This window comes from Zosterops lateralis (genome assembly GCF_965231275.1).
Source record: "Zosterops lateralis genome assembly, chromosome: 7".
NCBI lineage: Eukaryota > Metazoa > Chordata > Aves > Passeriformes > Zosteropidae > Zosterops > Zosterops lateralis.
Window position 1 is genome coordinate 14,676,192 of NC_139767.1, and position 15,532 is coordinate 14,691,723.

General features: G+C 36.6%; 2 protein-coding genes across 3 annotated transcripts in view; one reads left to right on the plus strand and one right to left on the minus strand.

Moving 5' to 3' along the window:
- CERKL (CERK like autophagy regulator) overlaps positions 1 to 8,863 on the plus strand; it is a gene marked incomplete at its 5' end in the record, with an annotated part of 52,330 nt that extends 43,467 nt beyond the window's left edge. For both annotated transcript variants that reach the window (XM_083865079.1, XM_083865080.1), the window contains 6 exons: positions 232 to 297; positions 623 to 648; positions 732 to 840; positions 3,771 to 3,867; positions 5,082 to 5,248; positions 6,072 to 8,863. In XM_083865079.1, the coding sequence (XP_083721205.1) occupies positions 232 to 297; positions 623 to 648; positions 732 to 840; positions 3,771 to 3,867; positions 5,082 to 5,248; positions 6,072 to 6,153 (547 nt within the window). In that variant the 3' untranslated portion in view covers positions 6,154 to 8,863. The remainder of the gene's footprint in view (positions 1 to 231; positions 298 to 622; positions 649 to 731; positions 841 to 3,770; positions 3,868 to 5,081; positions 5,249 to 6,071) is intronic.
- Positions 7,476 to 15,532, minus strand: part of ITGA4 (integrin subunit alpha 4) — a gene marked incomplete at its 5' end in the record, with an annotated part of 35,254 nt that continues 27,197 nt past the window's right edge. Inside the window, 9 exons of the mRNA XM_083865078.1 lie at positions 7,476 to 9,771; positions 10,630 to 10,749; positions 10,968 to 11,066; positions 11,591 to 11,710; positions 13,104 to 13,223; positions 13,430 to 13,537; positions 14,223 to 14,313; positions 14,893 to 14,979; positions 15,296 to 15,375. Coding sequence (XP_083721204.1) covers positions 9,679 to 9,771; positions 10,630 to 10,749; positions 10,968 to 11,066; positions 11,591 to 11,710; positions 13,104 to 13,223; positions 13,430 to 13,537; positions 14,223 to 14,313; positions 14,893 to 14,979; positions 15,296 to 15,375 — 918 coding nt within the window. The 3' untranslated portion in view covers positions 7,476 to 9,678. The remainder of the gene's footprint in view (positions 9,772 to 10,629; positions 10,750 to 10,967; positions 11,067 to 11,590; positions 11,711 to 13,103; positions 13,224 to 13,429; positions 13,538 to 14,222; positions 14,314 to 14,892; positions 14,980 to 15,295; positions 15,376 to 15,532) is intronic.

Sequence of the window (15,532 nt, forward strand, 5' to 3'; positions counted from 1 at the left end):
AGTATTTCTCATTTTCTTGAGGAAAGTGAAATAATGAATCTGATAGAGCAGTAGTTCATCTTAATTGCGGACAAATTTAACTCAGATGGGATGTGTATCCCTCTTACGAGTTCAAGAGGAGATATATTCTGTACATTCAGAATCTCCTTAAAATCATCTTAACTTTGGTAAAAGTCTGTCTAATAGTCAGAATATTTGTACACATCATAGTAAATGTCAATACTTTTCTAGGCCAGAGGAATGTGAATTATCATTTCTCCCTCTACAAATTCTGCAGGAAGACTCTCATGAGGACAGGTAAGTAAAACTGACTCTAGAAATTCCAAAACTACAAAAATGTGTCTTTGAAGAATGAAATTGTATGGATCCTTTACTTTGTTCAGATTTAAACAACAGGTGATATAATCTTAAAAAAAATATTTATTTTGACAACTGCAAGCATGTACATATTGTAAAGTATTTCCTGTAGACTGTTGTAGAGGATTTTGTTACAGGGCAGTCTTCCACTTAGTATTATCTATTTGTTCAGTTCCACTAATATGTTACTTTTTTTATAAAGTACGTGTTGCTTAAATGTGCAAATGACTTTAATTTTTTTACCTACATGTTTCCACCCTTTTAGAAAGAAGAAAGAGAGAACGAAAAAAGGTGAGTTTCTGCTTTTAGGATTTCTTAAAAGTGAACCATGGCTGATTAAATGGAGTAATATAGAATTACTGTGTTATATTTAGGTAGCAAGGATCAATGGCAGAAAATTCAGGGTCACTTCCTGAATGTGAGCATTATGGCAATCCCTTGTCTGTGTTCAATGGCACCAAGAGGCTTGGCACCTAATACGAGGTCAGTATGGGTTTAGAGAATTAGTCATGTCTATAAATTCTGACATCTTACCTTAAGACCTTGGCTTTTCCGAGAATATGAGCCTATGTTTAGGTAGTCTAGTCCCTCTGGACTGGGGGAGGGAGCGTAGACTGCAGCAGACTCGATAATCCCAGGAATTGTAATCAGTTTTTGGATCAGGCAAATAAGGTCAAGCAGTCTAACTAGAATTATGAGTGGATAATTGCTGTGATTAAATTAGTTGGCAAGTCTGACTTAAGTAGTAGTCATTGAACAGTCATCTGTCATAGGATTTGGCTTTATGGGGAAACTTCACCCTTAGATTTTATTTTTTCAGATATAAAAGTGGCCCTTGTCTTCTGTTCTACAGCCAGCAAAAATGAAATATGAGTCTTTCTCATGTTATTAAGTACTAAAGTTCACACTTGTCTTTTTCTTTTTATTATTTTTTGTTTGGTTTCCCTCAGAACTTGAGAAATGAAGCTTCTACATGTGGGGCTTGGGGAGACAAAGGAGTATGTAACATGGTTGTTGACGTTTATTCATTTTGCCTTTAGCTCCTTGTTAAGAGCCAGCTTTGTGGTGACCAAAGCAGTTCTTAGGTGGCAAATATTTGTACTTCTTGTATCAAGTTGGCAATTGAGCAGAATAGCAAGTAAATGTTTGTAGTTGTATGCAAAGTACAAAATGCTCCCTCAAAAAAGAATGCAGAGACTCATGTGTGCGCATGAATGTGTACCAAAAAAACCCCCACACTCAGGGAAGTTTATGGAATGAGTCTCTCTTGTTTCATTAGATTGTCACTAGGTGAAGTTAGAGAAGAACTGATGAGGTGTTTTTCTTCAAAATTACTGGCTTACCTAGGAGAATTTGACTTCTTGGAAATGATGTAGAACCAAATTATTTATGATTAAACTCTTAATGTGATGTTTTCTTTACTACCAGGGTCCTGCTAATCTCATAGTCCTCAAGACAGTGCTCTGCTGCTGTCTCATTTTAGGAGCTTTGTTCTGCATTAAGTGTTTTTATATTCCAATCAGTTGGAAAATTCTGATGAGAATTTTAGTTTTGCTTTCTCTATCTGTTCTTCCCCATGTCTCAGTGACAGGAAATTTTGTGACAAGTCCATGCAATTATTGCAGGTTTGAATGAGGCAGTTTCTCTCCCAGTGTAGCTGCTCAGTAGATCTCCTTATGTTTTTGTGTTTAAGAGTACCCTTTGTTCTTTCATCTCTTATTTTCAAAAAAAATCTTAAAGTGTGGCCAGCTAGTAGAGTATGAAGGGTAGACTCAAAGGGGAGCTTCCTTAGTTATAGTATTGACTGTAAGTCTTTTCAATATGGGAAACAAAATCGTGGCACTGATTGTTAGAGACTCAAGACGCACCATGGAAGGAACTCATCTGGGTTCTCTCTTCTTTTTCCCCAAGAGGTTTCTGCCATGTGAAGACATTTGAAGTGGGATGCAAGCTTGGCTGCTGCCTGTAACACCAGTTACACTGGTCTAAGTTTGCAGAAACATGGCCATATACATTTAGCTGTCTGTGTATGTGAGCCAAGTGGGATGTGCTTTTCACAGCATAGGTGTTGTGCTTCACTGCAGATGGGGTTTTCTAGAGAATTAATGAGAATTGTTACTCATTTCTAAAGATGAAAGGCGCTAGTGCTGAATGCCCAGTAGTGTGCTGTGCCCTTTTATTGAAACAAATATGATAAGGAGGCAACTTTTTAAATGTCGTCATCACTCTTCCCTGAATCAGCAAAGTACTGCTGTGCCAGGCGACTTGCTTAATGTTCATGTAACAATTACCCTCCCAGATAGTGCTGTTACCATAGTCTGAGAAAATTCCTGATGCAGCTGTTCAGTAGGTATCTGAACTATCACTCTCAGTGCTGGTAGGCTGGAAGTGATTTTTTTAAACACTGTTAAGATATTTTCCAAACATAGATGTTGAATAAATATATGTATGCAGGTACGTGCAGAAGATAGGAAATACACCGTCTCTCCCAAGAAGGCAGTCTCAGCAGGGATTGCCATGTTCATCAGATACTCTTGATGAACACTGATCTGTCTCTATAATTCAAATGGGACTTAGGCATGGTTGTATGGATATTCCAGATGTTAGCTTCTGTGTCCAGGTACATTCCATTGAGGAATGGGGGAACTGACACTGGCTCACTATCTGACCCCAGTTCTCAAAGATGCCAAAATACCCATGGTGATTGGATACTGGGAGCCACTGAGCATCTGCACTGGAGGGGCTCTTCTTGTTTAATCTCTAGTACATGACTGTTTTATCTTATACAAAATTCTTAGTCCTTAACTTTTATTTTCTTTTATGAAATGCATGAACAGAACTGTACTAAGAAGTGCTAAGAGGTGTGAGTTGGAGATGGCAGCCTTTGTTAGGGCAGCATGGTGTTGGTGGAGGGGGTGGGGGAACCCATCTGCACTAGGTCTGTGCTGTGGGGCTCCCATGCACCCTGGCACTGTGTTCTGGGTACAGCTCTGCCTCACAGCACTTATGGTAACTGTTACATGTTGCTGGAGAGAAAAGTAAAATGAGAAGTTTGTGATCCCCAATGTTTAAAACCATCTGTTAAGTAGAAAAGCAAGCTTTTCTTAGATTGTATGCATTGTGTTCAAGAAATTATGGCTATTGATAAAGGACTGCAAGTTATTATTACAATGTATGTTATACATACATTGTACTATTACAATGTATGTTATAAATGGGTCGATGCTGAAAAATTTCAGTGCATAATTTATAATCTGTGGGGTGAGGTCAGCAAAAGGATTTGAAAAATCATTGAGACTTTCCTGTTAATTTACTCTTGTAGCCTTTTTAAATTTTTTCTTTTTTATCTAGGCTATTGAAGAGCCCTGCTATACTTCCAAATTAATGAATTGCCTTTTTGGTCTGCTTTTCAGATTGAATAACGGAAGCATGGCTCTTATTGTTGTACAAAATACTTCTCGATCTGAGTTTATAAAACATCTGAAAAGATACACCAGTGTAAAAAATCAGGTACCGTTAATTTGTTTCTGGTGATTATAAAAAGAACAGTTAATCGTGAAAGTAGACAAGCTGCAAGAGTTAATGTTAGCATCCTCGTAAGGAGACTTAGCTTCCTGTCAGAATACATTAGCCCCTTTTTATCTGATTTTTTTTTCTTTTTTTAAATCACTAGACTAATACAGATTAGCCTATTTCAGTCCATCTGTTGTGGTTTAAATTGTGTTTGTGTTGTACTGTAGTTTTATGGGTGTAAAGCCTTTTCACTACAATGAGGAAATAAGTGCCGTGTCTGAATTTTGTGTAGTACAGAGATGAAGAATGCAGAACTGTGGGGGCATCACACAACTGTCAAAAATTGGTAAAGTTGGTAATTCCAGCAGGTCACAGCATGCTGTGCTGGTAGCAGTGGGTTGTGATCATTGATTTTTAGCAGGTATGCATCCCATCTAGTTATGATATTTGCAGAACTGCATTTCAAAATTCTAGTCATAATTCTGTCTTGGAAGAGAAAAATGAAGTATTCAAACACAGATCTTACGGCTGTCTAAAGCTCCACTGACTGCACGGCCCAAGCACACTGCTACTCATTCAGATGTTCTGGGATTATGTGATGTGAAATCACTTTAACAGGAAGGTTTAGGTTCGAATTCATCTACAGTCATGAAGCCTGGGGGAGAGATGGGTGACAATTCCAGGTGACAGCACTAATGGCTGAACTGAGGAAATAGCTTAAGCTTTCCAGTTATGCTTTTGGAAGAAGGCTTTGCTTTTCCTCTGCCTTTGTAGGTACAAATCAGACAAGGAGATGTGGAGATGTGGGCCCTCCTTTAAGCTTAAAACAACCATTTGCTAGAATTCTAACTAGCCTGGTTTAGGACAAGATTACTGGTAATGATGAACAGAGCACAGGAAACAATCTGCTTGGGCTTTCACATGTTCTGAAAGTATTTGGTATGCACAAAATATACCCCCTTACCTGCAGGTTGGTTGAGTCTAATATGGGAATACAAATCAAACACTACCATTTTTTTCTGAGGCTATTTAGGATAAAAACACCACATTAATCTATAAATGCTAACTGGCTTGTGTGTTCAAAGCTTGAGTTAAATGTTCCCACTTAGTACCAAAAAAAAAGCCAGCTTTTTAATTTCAAGTAACCCATTTTGTTCTAAGCTGCCCCCTGTTTCTTTCATCTTCATTTGCTCTCTCTGTGTTTGGTTTAGTTCAATTTTCCCTTTGTTGAGACCTACACAGTTCGAGAAGTAAAAGTACAACCAAGGCTTAAAAGTGGACCTGATGCCAAGGAAAATGCATGTCTGAATGCAGAAGGAAACTACCCTTGGAATATAGATGGAGACCTAATGAAGGAAGCATCAGAAGTGCATGTTCGGTAAGGTTAAATATCCCATTTAGGGACCATATACCCATAAGAGATCAGTGCTGCAATCTGAGATGTGTTAAATCTCTGCAGAGCACAGATGGTACAGAGTTAGGTGTTCTAAATGCCCCTGCAATAGAACTGCTGTGCACTGCAGGGTCTGGCCCTTCCACCATTGCTTGGGCCTCTGCCTTGGTTGCCTTGTGTTCATCTTTGGAAAGGTTTGTTATAATTCACATGGCCTTTCCATCCTGGTGCTTCATCAGCTTCCATTCCAGTTCTTTCTTGTTACTTTACTACTTCTTGTTTCTTCCTTCCTGTTACTTCACCCTTCCCTTTCTTGGGCAACAGATGTATATAATGTGTCTCCCTGAGGAGTTCCTTTTGGGACAAGGATTCCTACTTGGAAAGCAGCATGTGTAAGGTTAAGAAAAACATGTCGTTCTTCAATTGTGAAAAACTTAATGCTGCTTGAGAATAGTCTCCATATCCAGCATCTAAGAATGGTTCTACTAATACATAGGAAATGGGAGGATTATCAGTGGAATTAAGTGGGCAGTGGCTCATTTTTCTGCCACTTCAACAGGATTAGTGGAAGGCACACAGCTCAGAGTAAGTCTGGTATGTAAAAAAAAAGGCAGATCATGTTGTAGGATATATAATATATTCTTATAAAGATGATCCTATAGGAATTGTCAAAATGTAATTCTCCCTGACTTATTTCCATATAAGAGCTCACACATATTTGTTCTCCTTGCCAACCTCAAAAAGCAGCACACCCTATGTAAGAGTTGATGGCATTTGACTGATAAAGTTTCACTTTCTTGCTTCACAGGGTGCATCCTCAACTTATTGATCTCTATGGAGTGAACACTGATGACCTGGAGAGTTCCCAAGTGACGTGCAATTGCATATAGAAGGGACACACTGGAAATGCTGTAATAAAGGATCCTGTTCTCATCCCTATGCACAGCTTTCCAAGGTCTGGACTTGGACTTGGTCAGTTGTAGCAGAAGCTTAATCGGGGTGTTTGTTCTATTTCTGGGTTTAAATTCTTATTAAATGATAGATTTTTATCAGGTTCTATTTAACTGTATCAAAGCTGTTAGGCTTTAACAGGAAAAAAAGGCTTTAACAGGAAAAAACAAAAATTGATAGTATTGGTCTCTTACAAATTTGAGGTTTGAGAAGTGTCCATCAGAATAGAAGAAATTTTTTTTTTTCATTAGTCTAGATTATTTTAGAATGAGATACTTCTAAGTCTGCTGCTGCTATCCATGTTGTCAGGTAACTCAGTTCAGCACAGGGAAGAATTACACCTCTAGTCACCAGCTCTTAGCTGGAGTGATGGCAAAATAAAAATGGATGTATTTATTTTTTAATCAAGTACTTCTAGTTATAATTTTTAATGTTGCCTTAAAATATTTGCTCTCAAAATGTTTCTAGTAAAATAAAATAATATGCTGATGTCCTATATAGCTTTACTTTCTTAAAATGTATTTTTAAAACCGGTCTTTGTATAAAATTAATATTTTCTCAGTCTTAGAACTGAAATGTTATTCACCATAGTTTTTCTTGTTGCTGAGACTAAAGTTGTGATAAATAACTTAAGAGTTGATTTAAACTTTTATAATTTCCTTGTAGGGCATAATTTTTGAGTGTTTGGGGTTTTTTTGGTAATTTACTTAATATTTAAGACAGTTATTTCAGAGAACAGCAAAGTAAGACTGTATTTTTTTCTGGGAACTGGTTTCCTTTGACATGAAAAGTAGCAAACCATGTTTTTCCATTGGCAGGACCATGGATAACAAATGTTTTCCTGGTCACTCCTCTAGGAGCTGTTCAGAAGGCAGTGCACAATGAATGGTGTGAAAGCTGCTTTTGTGTCATGCAAGAAAGAGTTGTTTTAGGTGCTTTCTTCAAGAAGGAGACAAGTGCAGTGTGAAATCCAGTCCTTGGATGATGTGGCTAAATCAAGGGCTTAAGCCTTTACAAGAGATCCATAGCTACTATGATTTTAAATGGTTGCAGAAGTTCTTATCTGTGATAAATAGACAGGACTAAGTACTGCAGATGAGGATTTGGCTCCTAAACCCAAGCTGTTACCTGATGTCCAAGTCACAGGGAGCAGTCTCCACTTAAAATTCATACTCTATCCCATCAAATATTTTTAATATGCTCAGGCAATTCAAACTATGCTTCTTTAAGTTGTCTAAAAAGGCATTCCAGCAACACTTAGTAGATTTAACTGTTATTTATTAAATGAAATTTAACAAAAGAATTGAACCTGCAGAACAAACAGCATTCATGTGTTTAACTTGTTTGGGTTTTTTTAATAAAATGCAACTGAGTAATACTTTATAACCTTGCCACCATCAGGACATTGTACATTCATTTTTTGTCAACCTGGTTTATAAAAAGTTCATAATTTTGCTTCATATACTAAGAAAAGGCAGCCAATATCTTCATGTTAACAATCAAACCTGAATAGAAACTGTACAATTTCCAAGACATTGTTATCACATGTACTGACTTATGTAAACTATTTCAAAGATAAATAAAATGCTTTGGTTTCACTTCCTTGCATTGTTTTTTCCTCAAAAGAACATGAATGCTTCTTCCAGTATTTGAGGTATATTTTTCACAGTATGCTGTAATGTCAAATTAATTTCTGTTCAAGGGTTTTTTTGGTTAAAGTGCAAAAATTCACTAAAGCCATGTGGAAGGTAAGCATTTTTTGCTACAGTTTTCACATAGATTTGCAAGCAAGTATTTCATTCTTGACATACTTTATTTTGACTTTTTAAAAAAATATATGCACATTCATTTGTCCTTGCACTGTAGATATTAGAGGAAACCATACTTTGGAGTGATCCACATCTTTGGCATCAAATGGAGTGAAAGGAAGTTACAAAATGGTCCCAAATACCTTTGGAATCTGTGGGCAACATGGCTTTTATGGCACCAAGCACTCTGGTAGCAGAAGTGCTTGCTGAAGGCACTTGCTGTGGGTTTGAGTTTCAGTCTGATTCCCATAGGATGGTGCAGCTTCAAAGCATTTGCACAGATGATGCTCCTTTCGCGGTGCAGTTCAAAAAGACATCCAAGGCCCGGCCTCGTGGCCACACTGTCCTTCTGGTGCAATAAATTCAGTTATTGAAGAAGCTGGTCATTCTCCAGCTGTTCTGGGGAGCCAAGGAAGGTTTTTTCCCTTGTGGCTTGTGCTGTTTCACCAAAGCTAGGTGGCAGTGCAAACTTAGCTAGCTAAAGAAACTTCCTGGAGTAGCAGAGCAGTGGTTTGACCCATATTTCTGTTCAGTCCTTTGCCTTTCTGCTGAGTGGCTGCTGAGGGTGCCCTTTGGATGGTATTTATCTGATCCCTTCCCAAGAACCCAAGCTGGCTCTCCAATGACTTCCTTACAGTTCTAAAGTACTTAATGTAAAGATAAAATTTGGCCCATTATGGTTGTCAGTTGGAGTCTTTTGGATGAGTGTCTCTTTTGTTAGCTGAAGCCTGTCTTTTTGTGCAGGTTCTGGAAGAATGCCAGCACTAAATCCTATTAGAATTACTATAGAATAATCTTCAAATAAATAAAAATAAATACTTGCTTTAAAAAAAAAAACCCACATAGAAATAATTCACTGGAGAAGTCCAAAACCTTATGGCAGCACTGTCTGAGGAAAGGATGAAACAAATAATTCTATCATGCTTGCCAAGTACCATGTTACAGATGGCTAAAAATTATGATCTCCAATACTTGAATCTTTCTACAGCTGCATCTCCAGGCTACCCCACACAATTGCTTGCTCTGAATTCACCTTTGGCCTTCCTGGTTCTGGCTTGCCTGGGTGTCTAAGTACCTTCAGTGATGTGGCTGTGCCTGTGAAGCCAAAGCTCATGAGGTTACCTGCAAAAGCCCAGAGCTTCTGAGAGCCATTTCTGTGTCTGTGTGTTCCACTTACAGTCCTATGGGATTGAGCTAATTTACCCTTGGTAAAATGCCAGACCAAGATGAGAAAGGAGTTCTTCTTTAATGCCTGATCAAAATATTATTGAAACTTTAAAAATAATAGAATAACTCATGCTAATGTGTTTGAGATCTTACTTTCCAGGATTGGCCAAAAGTTATTACTTTTTACAAATATTTCCTTTTGGTAAGTAATTCTTCTTCTCTTTATCTTTAGTGTTCTTCTGTCTGTTTGAAACCATATATATTTATGAAATTTCAAATATTTCTGGGAGACTTCAGAACAAACTGGTTTGCCATTTTCATAATAGAACAGTACTGTAAGGTGTATCCTCCATACAGTTCAAGGAAATAAAGCATGTTTTGTAAGAGCTAGTAAGTTCAAGGCCCGGGTTTCTTGTTGCCGATGTTTCTCCTGTGAATTAATCTGAATTTTAATTTCTTCATTTTAAAATCAAATGTTTATTTGCCTTCTTAGTCATTTTTGTTCCCACTTTTAAAACTCCAGCTGTCTCTTCTGTTCATGTCTTGAGGGACCGGTTTGTATTTCCTTTTGAAAAAGCCAATCTGAAATACATAATTTGGAATCGGTTGTCAGCAAATCTCTGTCATCAAATCTAAACCATAAAAGATTAATTAAAATAAAAATGCATATGTATGGCATTTATGAAGTATGATATTTTCCAGTGCTTTGTCATACCAAGTAATCAAGTGTTACTCATTAATCAAAAAAGTAGGCTTGCTTTTTCTCCTTTTACTTTCTGGGAGGTTAATGTTCTCCTGTATGGAGTAAGGACATGGGCTTGTGAACTTTAACAGTCCACAGAATCCAGTATTTTTAAAAATACGGTAATAAAATGTTACTGTTAAATTTGTTTCATTTCTACATGTCCAAGTAAAAATGATGGATGGAGAAAGTCTTGTAGGTAAAGATTAACAATCTCTTAATCACTTAATCCAGAGGATCTGCATCCTTACTAGTTTTTTCTTTACTTAGGCACAGAATTTTTGAGTATTTATGTTGCAGTTTGAAATCTTAAACATTTTACACTGGTATGAAACCATGTTTTAAACTATCAGTCATCGTGTGTCAAGTGATATTAAATGTTGAGCACCATCCGACGAAATTATCCATTTGATATCATTAAAATACATAAATCACTTGTAAACATGAGATGGTATATAAAACATTGTAAAGGAATTTGTTGTGTTGAGTAACAGAAAATGTAGAACATGTAGAAGATTAAATGAAATTTAAAAAATGGAGAAATACTTTTGAAAAACCCCAAGTTACAGGAAGGAATTATCTTTCTTTAGAAAGGACAGATCATAATAAAGTGTTATTTATTCTTTAACCCAGATCCAAAAATCCTTCCACAGTATGAATTCCTGACTTGAAACAACTAAGGAATACTAAAAACCTACCTTCCATAATATAAATGAAAGAACCAATAACAAGATAAGACCAAATATTAAGCCTAGGGAAATAATTAGCACAGTAACATGGTGTTTTGGCTTTTGGTGGTGCACTCCTTCGAAATAGACCTGAAAAACAGAAAAGAAGCTTAGTGCTAAGGGTTGGGTTTTTTCCTTAACAGATACTAAAAAACACCTGGTTTAATTAAAGTCTTAACTAATTTTTAAAGTAATTAATACTGTATTCATTGCTGGTGTATAGGTATATATAGAATTCTACAACATTAAATTGCTGTTAGTTTTTCTACTTTAACATGTTCATCACAAATTCATAAGAGAATTCTTACATATGCAACTTGCTTCTCCTTATATAGTTCAATAACTTTTGTGCTATTTTCTGGCCAGGCCGCTGCTCTTACTTCAAACTTCAATACTGACGCATCATCCTGATCAAAAAAAAAAAAAAAAATCTATCTTATAAAAAAATAACTTTAACACTTTGATTCCTGCCCAGAAAAAATGATAGCACAGCTGCTGACATAACCAGAATCTCACACAAACACACAATGGTGCCTTCTTCTGAGCACAAAATAAATTAGTACCAGAAGCTGGAATGAAGCCAGATTGGATTTTATTTAAGTCCACATGGATGCTGCTTTTCTTAGAAAAATACAATTATGAGTAAATTAAATCCCCATTCTACATAACCCAGCCAGAACAGGCAAAGCAATACATACCATAAATATAAAGTGACAAACTAAAATACATGGTTTTGTTTTTCATACATCGCCTTGAGCCTTTAGCATTGGCATCATAAAATAGGTTAAAACCCAAAAGATTTAGATTTAATCAAGTTTGAATCATGTTTCACTGTTAGAAAACAAATACTAACACCTAGAATTTATATGCAGGGAATGCTGCAAATATGCCTTGAAATATTCCCCCCAAGTATGAAAAATTCATGTGTTACCATTTGTAAAAGTAAAGGAGTAGCCTCCAGATGCAAGTGAACAGTCGCTTCTTTTCCACTCTCCATGTTTCCCAGCTTGCAATGTATTTGTAAGCAAAGGCTGTCATTTTTCATGCAGTACTGTACAAGGGAGGGAAAGATTAAACCTCAACTTTATCAACTATATAATCTTAGCATTAAAGACAATAAGAACTAACTAAACCCAAAGGATTCGTGTTTATTCTTGAAAACTCAGGCTATAATTGAGGTTGTCAACCATCACTGTCATTCCAGAGGTGTTAAAGGCACAGTAACAAGAGACCAACCTATTATACAAAAACACATATTTTTTATTAAAAATTCAATTATTTTAAAACTGAAAAAAAACCGAGCACCATAATTTCTTTACATGTTTAGGGTTTATTTTTACACTGTTGTTTCAAATTAGCTGTTATCAATAATGATAAATGACAATAACTCTATGCTATCCAGTGCAAACAGTGTAATTGGTTGATCCTTATATTTGTACTCTGACAGCTAGCACCACTTCCCACAGCTCTGGAGAAGACAAAAACACAAGGCTGTACATGATTATGTTTATTATATCTTTAACATTATTCTTTATCTAACACTACCATGCTGAATAGTGATTGTATATTCTAGTGCAGGCTGTATCTCAATCACTGGCTGATATTTCCTGTAATGTGCTTACTTAAAAGTCCCAAATTAACATTTTTTAAAAATGGGTAGGTTTTTTTGTTGCTTTTGTTATTTTTTAAGATGACAGATTAAACAGATTTGTATTTTATCAAAGACAAGGTGCAGGAAACAGACTTGTATGACGACAAAGCCTCAGCAATGCAATGCTTAAATATCAGTTCTGGTTTGGACTGTGGAGAGGAGTGTCTGATCTCCAGCAGGGTCTGTGAGCAGAACAGAGGGATGAGCTGAACAGGCCACACATGTATGGCACACTCCCAGCCTCACAAATATTTTTAATAGCTTCCCAGCCAAAAATGATTTCCATATATTTTGTAATTCTTACTGACTTTCAGTCCTATTAACTTGTATAGTCTTCCTTGGAATTAATTTATTTTTAACATTTGGGTTTTTTTTTTACTTAGTTCTTGTTAGTTATGTTTGATGGCACTGTTTTGATGAGGAAAAAACAATGAGTATTTGATCTGCATATTTCATGCAATTAAAATAAAGCCTATTCTTCCCTGATGCATCATTTTCTCTTTGCTCCTGAATTTCCTCTGCCATTTTGCTTGCCCACTCACTTCCATACTCCTTTGGCAGTTTTTTGTAGGTGTCTGTCATCCACTCTGACTTCAGCAATGTGTCATTGATCAACTTTCTCTGCTCAGTTCTCACTCCTTTCACTAAAGTCACTTATGACTAGCCTGAACTTATCACAGGTCCCACCAACACCGTTGGAAGATGGCTCTGTGGTTTCATTATAAAAGACACACTCTTTTCTTAAGGCTTTTTCATGCAGTCATTTCCCACTGATGCCAAAGACAGACCTTACCATGTGCCTCTTAGTAGGCTTTGAAAAGAAAGTGACGACATCCTTTAATATGTTTCCATTTTTTTCAGCTGCAGTGCAGTTTCTGGGATATATATCATAGGAGCAGTGTCCAGCTGTTGTCTGAAAATAAATGTAACATCATTATTAAAAATGTAAATTTGATTTCCAGAATTCTGAAACACATGGGGGTGAAGATGATCCTATTCTAGTTCACTCTGCTTCATCATGGGTAGCAAATCAGACTGAGGACCTAGCTGATTTTGTTGTGCTTCTTCTCTTTTTCATAGAATTCATGCAGCTACTAATACATTAAGTATTTTGCTTACCTTGATATCCAATAGGTTGAATAATTTGGAGTTCCTGGGTGGAAAAGCATTTGGTATCATTATCTCTAAGCTGGTGTTTGGAGACATGCTTGGTCCTGCACTGATAACCTTGTGGGGAAGAGGTGAAGAGTTCAGCAGTTAAAGCCTCAAGGGTAACTATTCAAGAACAAAACCATACATGTATAAATACATAAAACGGCACAGAATGGGGTAGCAGCTGCTCTGTTATGCTGTCACAAACATGGATTGTGCTAGGAGTGTTAACATTTTGTTCATTCATTCTGTGGGCTCACTGAACCCTTCCCTCCTCCAAAGCCGATGAGTAAGTAGTGCTAATCTGTGATGAGTACCTGAGGTCATGCAGACTGCCTGCCAGGAGAGCATGCAAAAGGAACTAGGAGAGATTTAGCTCCAAACTCCTGCTTTTATTCCACTGCAGACAAATTTGATGCTACAGATACTCTTGTAAGAAGCTCCTAATTCATTTTTCTTACCATAAAACCCTTTGAAGTGTTTCTGAAAGGAAAAAGTGGCAAGTCAGAACTGCTCTACCACTTTCAATCCTGCTTATATTAGGAAATTTTTCTCTCATCACTCAGTGGAAGATATGCCAGGACAAAAAGGTGTTCTAAGAGGGATTAACAGCAACTTCCCATCACTAATGTACAAAAATTACTCATGGTGCCCTTGTAATCTTAGAAGTTCTGCTACTGACTGTCTAAACTGTCATTAGATGCACTAAACATTAACCTTCAAAACAGGGATGACAGAGTTTACAAAGGAAAACTCTTACATGGAAAGTGAAATTGATATTTTCCTTCATACATGTCATTGGTGAATCTTTCTCTTCTGCTCCATAAACAAATGAGGTTGGTGACACAAACCTACAATTGAGTAGAAATTGTTAATAAATAGAATTTCTATATATCATTAGCATAACTTTCTGCTCTGTGCTACCTCCAGTAAGATTGGTTGTAAGAAAACACCCACATTTGCTTTTAAGTAAATCTAGGAACACAGAGTACAAATCATCTGCCTTTGGAATAGAAACCCTCTACATTTGTATTCTTTCCTCTGAAAAAGGCAGATGAATCATAACAAGTCAGAAATCCTCACCCAAAGCTATGCTCCATGAATGCCCTATGAAAAAACCCAGTATGGTTCATGTTAAGCAAAGAATCTGAGGATCTGCTATGCTCTTTTTAAAATAAAAAATATTCCACTTTTTAAAACACATCAGTCTGTTCAGAGACAAGTCCAAAGCAAGCTCCACAGATACCAATGGTGTCATCCCACAGTAGGGGAAAAAAACCCTTAGAAGTGTCTGGGTTAGAGCCCAGGATAGCTGTGCCAACTCAGTCCCAGGATTTTTCAGCTACCTCCCACTTAAAAATTTGTGAATTTAGAATAGTAACACGACAACACTTCTGTGGATGTGCAGGTAATACCAATAAGTGACTTACCCATGAGTATTTAACTCGATCTCGTATTTTAGAGGTATAGGTAAAGTTAGCACATTATCCAGCAACATGTTCCCATCTTCATTTTTACTACAAAAATGCAAAGAGAGAGAAATCTATATTGAAGGCATCATCTTAAGCTATACACTGTTTCTGTAAAACATATTAAGCAGATAAAAAAATAAAAATATTTAATTGGTAACTAAATGCCCCACACATTTTTTACAGGCAGAAACCTAATCTTTATTTAAATATCTATCACCTATTTTTTTTTTGTAGTTTCTCTTTCTCTATTTGATTTGCAGCCAATTTACTTTCTTGCAATCCTGCTTTGCTAAGCCTTCCCAGCTATCTGTTTTCCAAAGCTAGCAGTATTTTTCATTGAGCAATTTTTATTAGACTTTACCAGGTAGCATTAATGATGATGTTGAGGTCCTCTTCTGCTCTGGTTAATGAGCTTGCATCCAAGAGAAAACTATAATCCAGCTGTAGAAAAAATAACATTTTCCTTATATTAAATGATAGTGTATCTTGACACAGGTTCAATGCAAATATTTTATTAAGTTCATTTAGAATCTCCTGCCCAAAAAAATTCAGAACTAAGGAAATACTTGTTTTTTGTGTCTTCTACTCCCTTTCTATT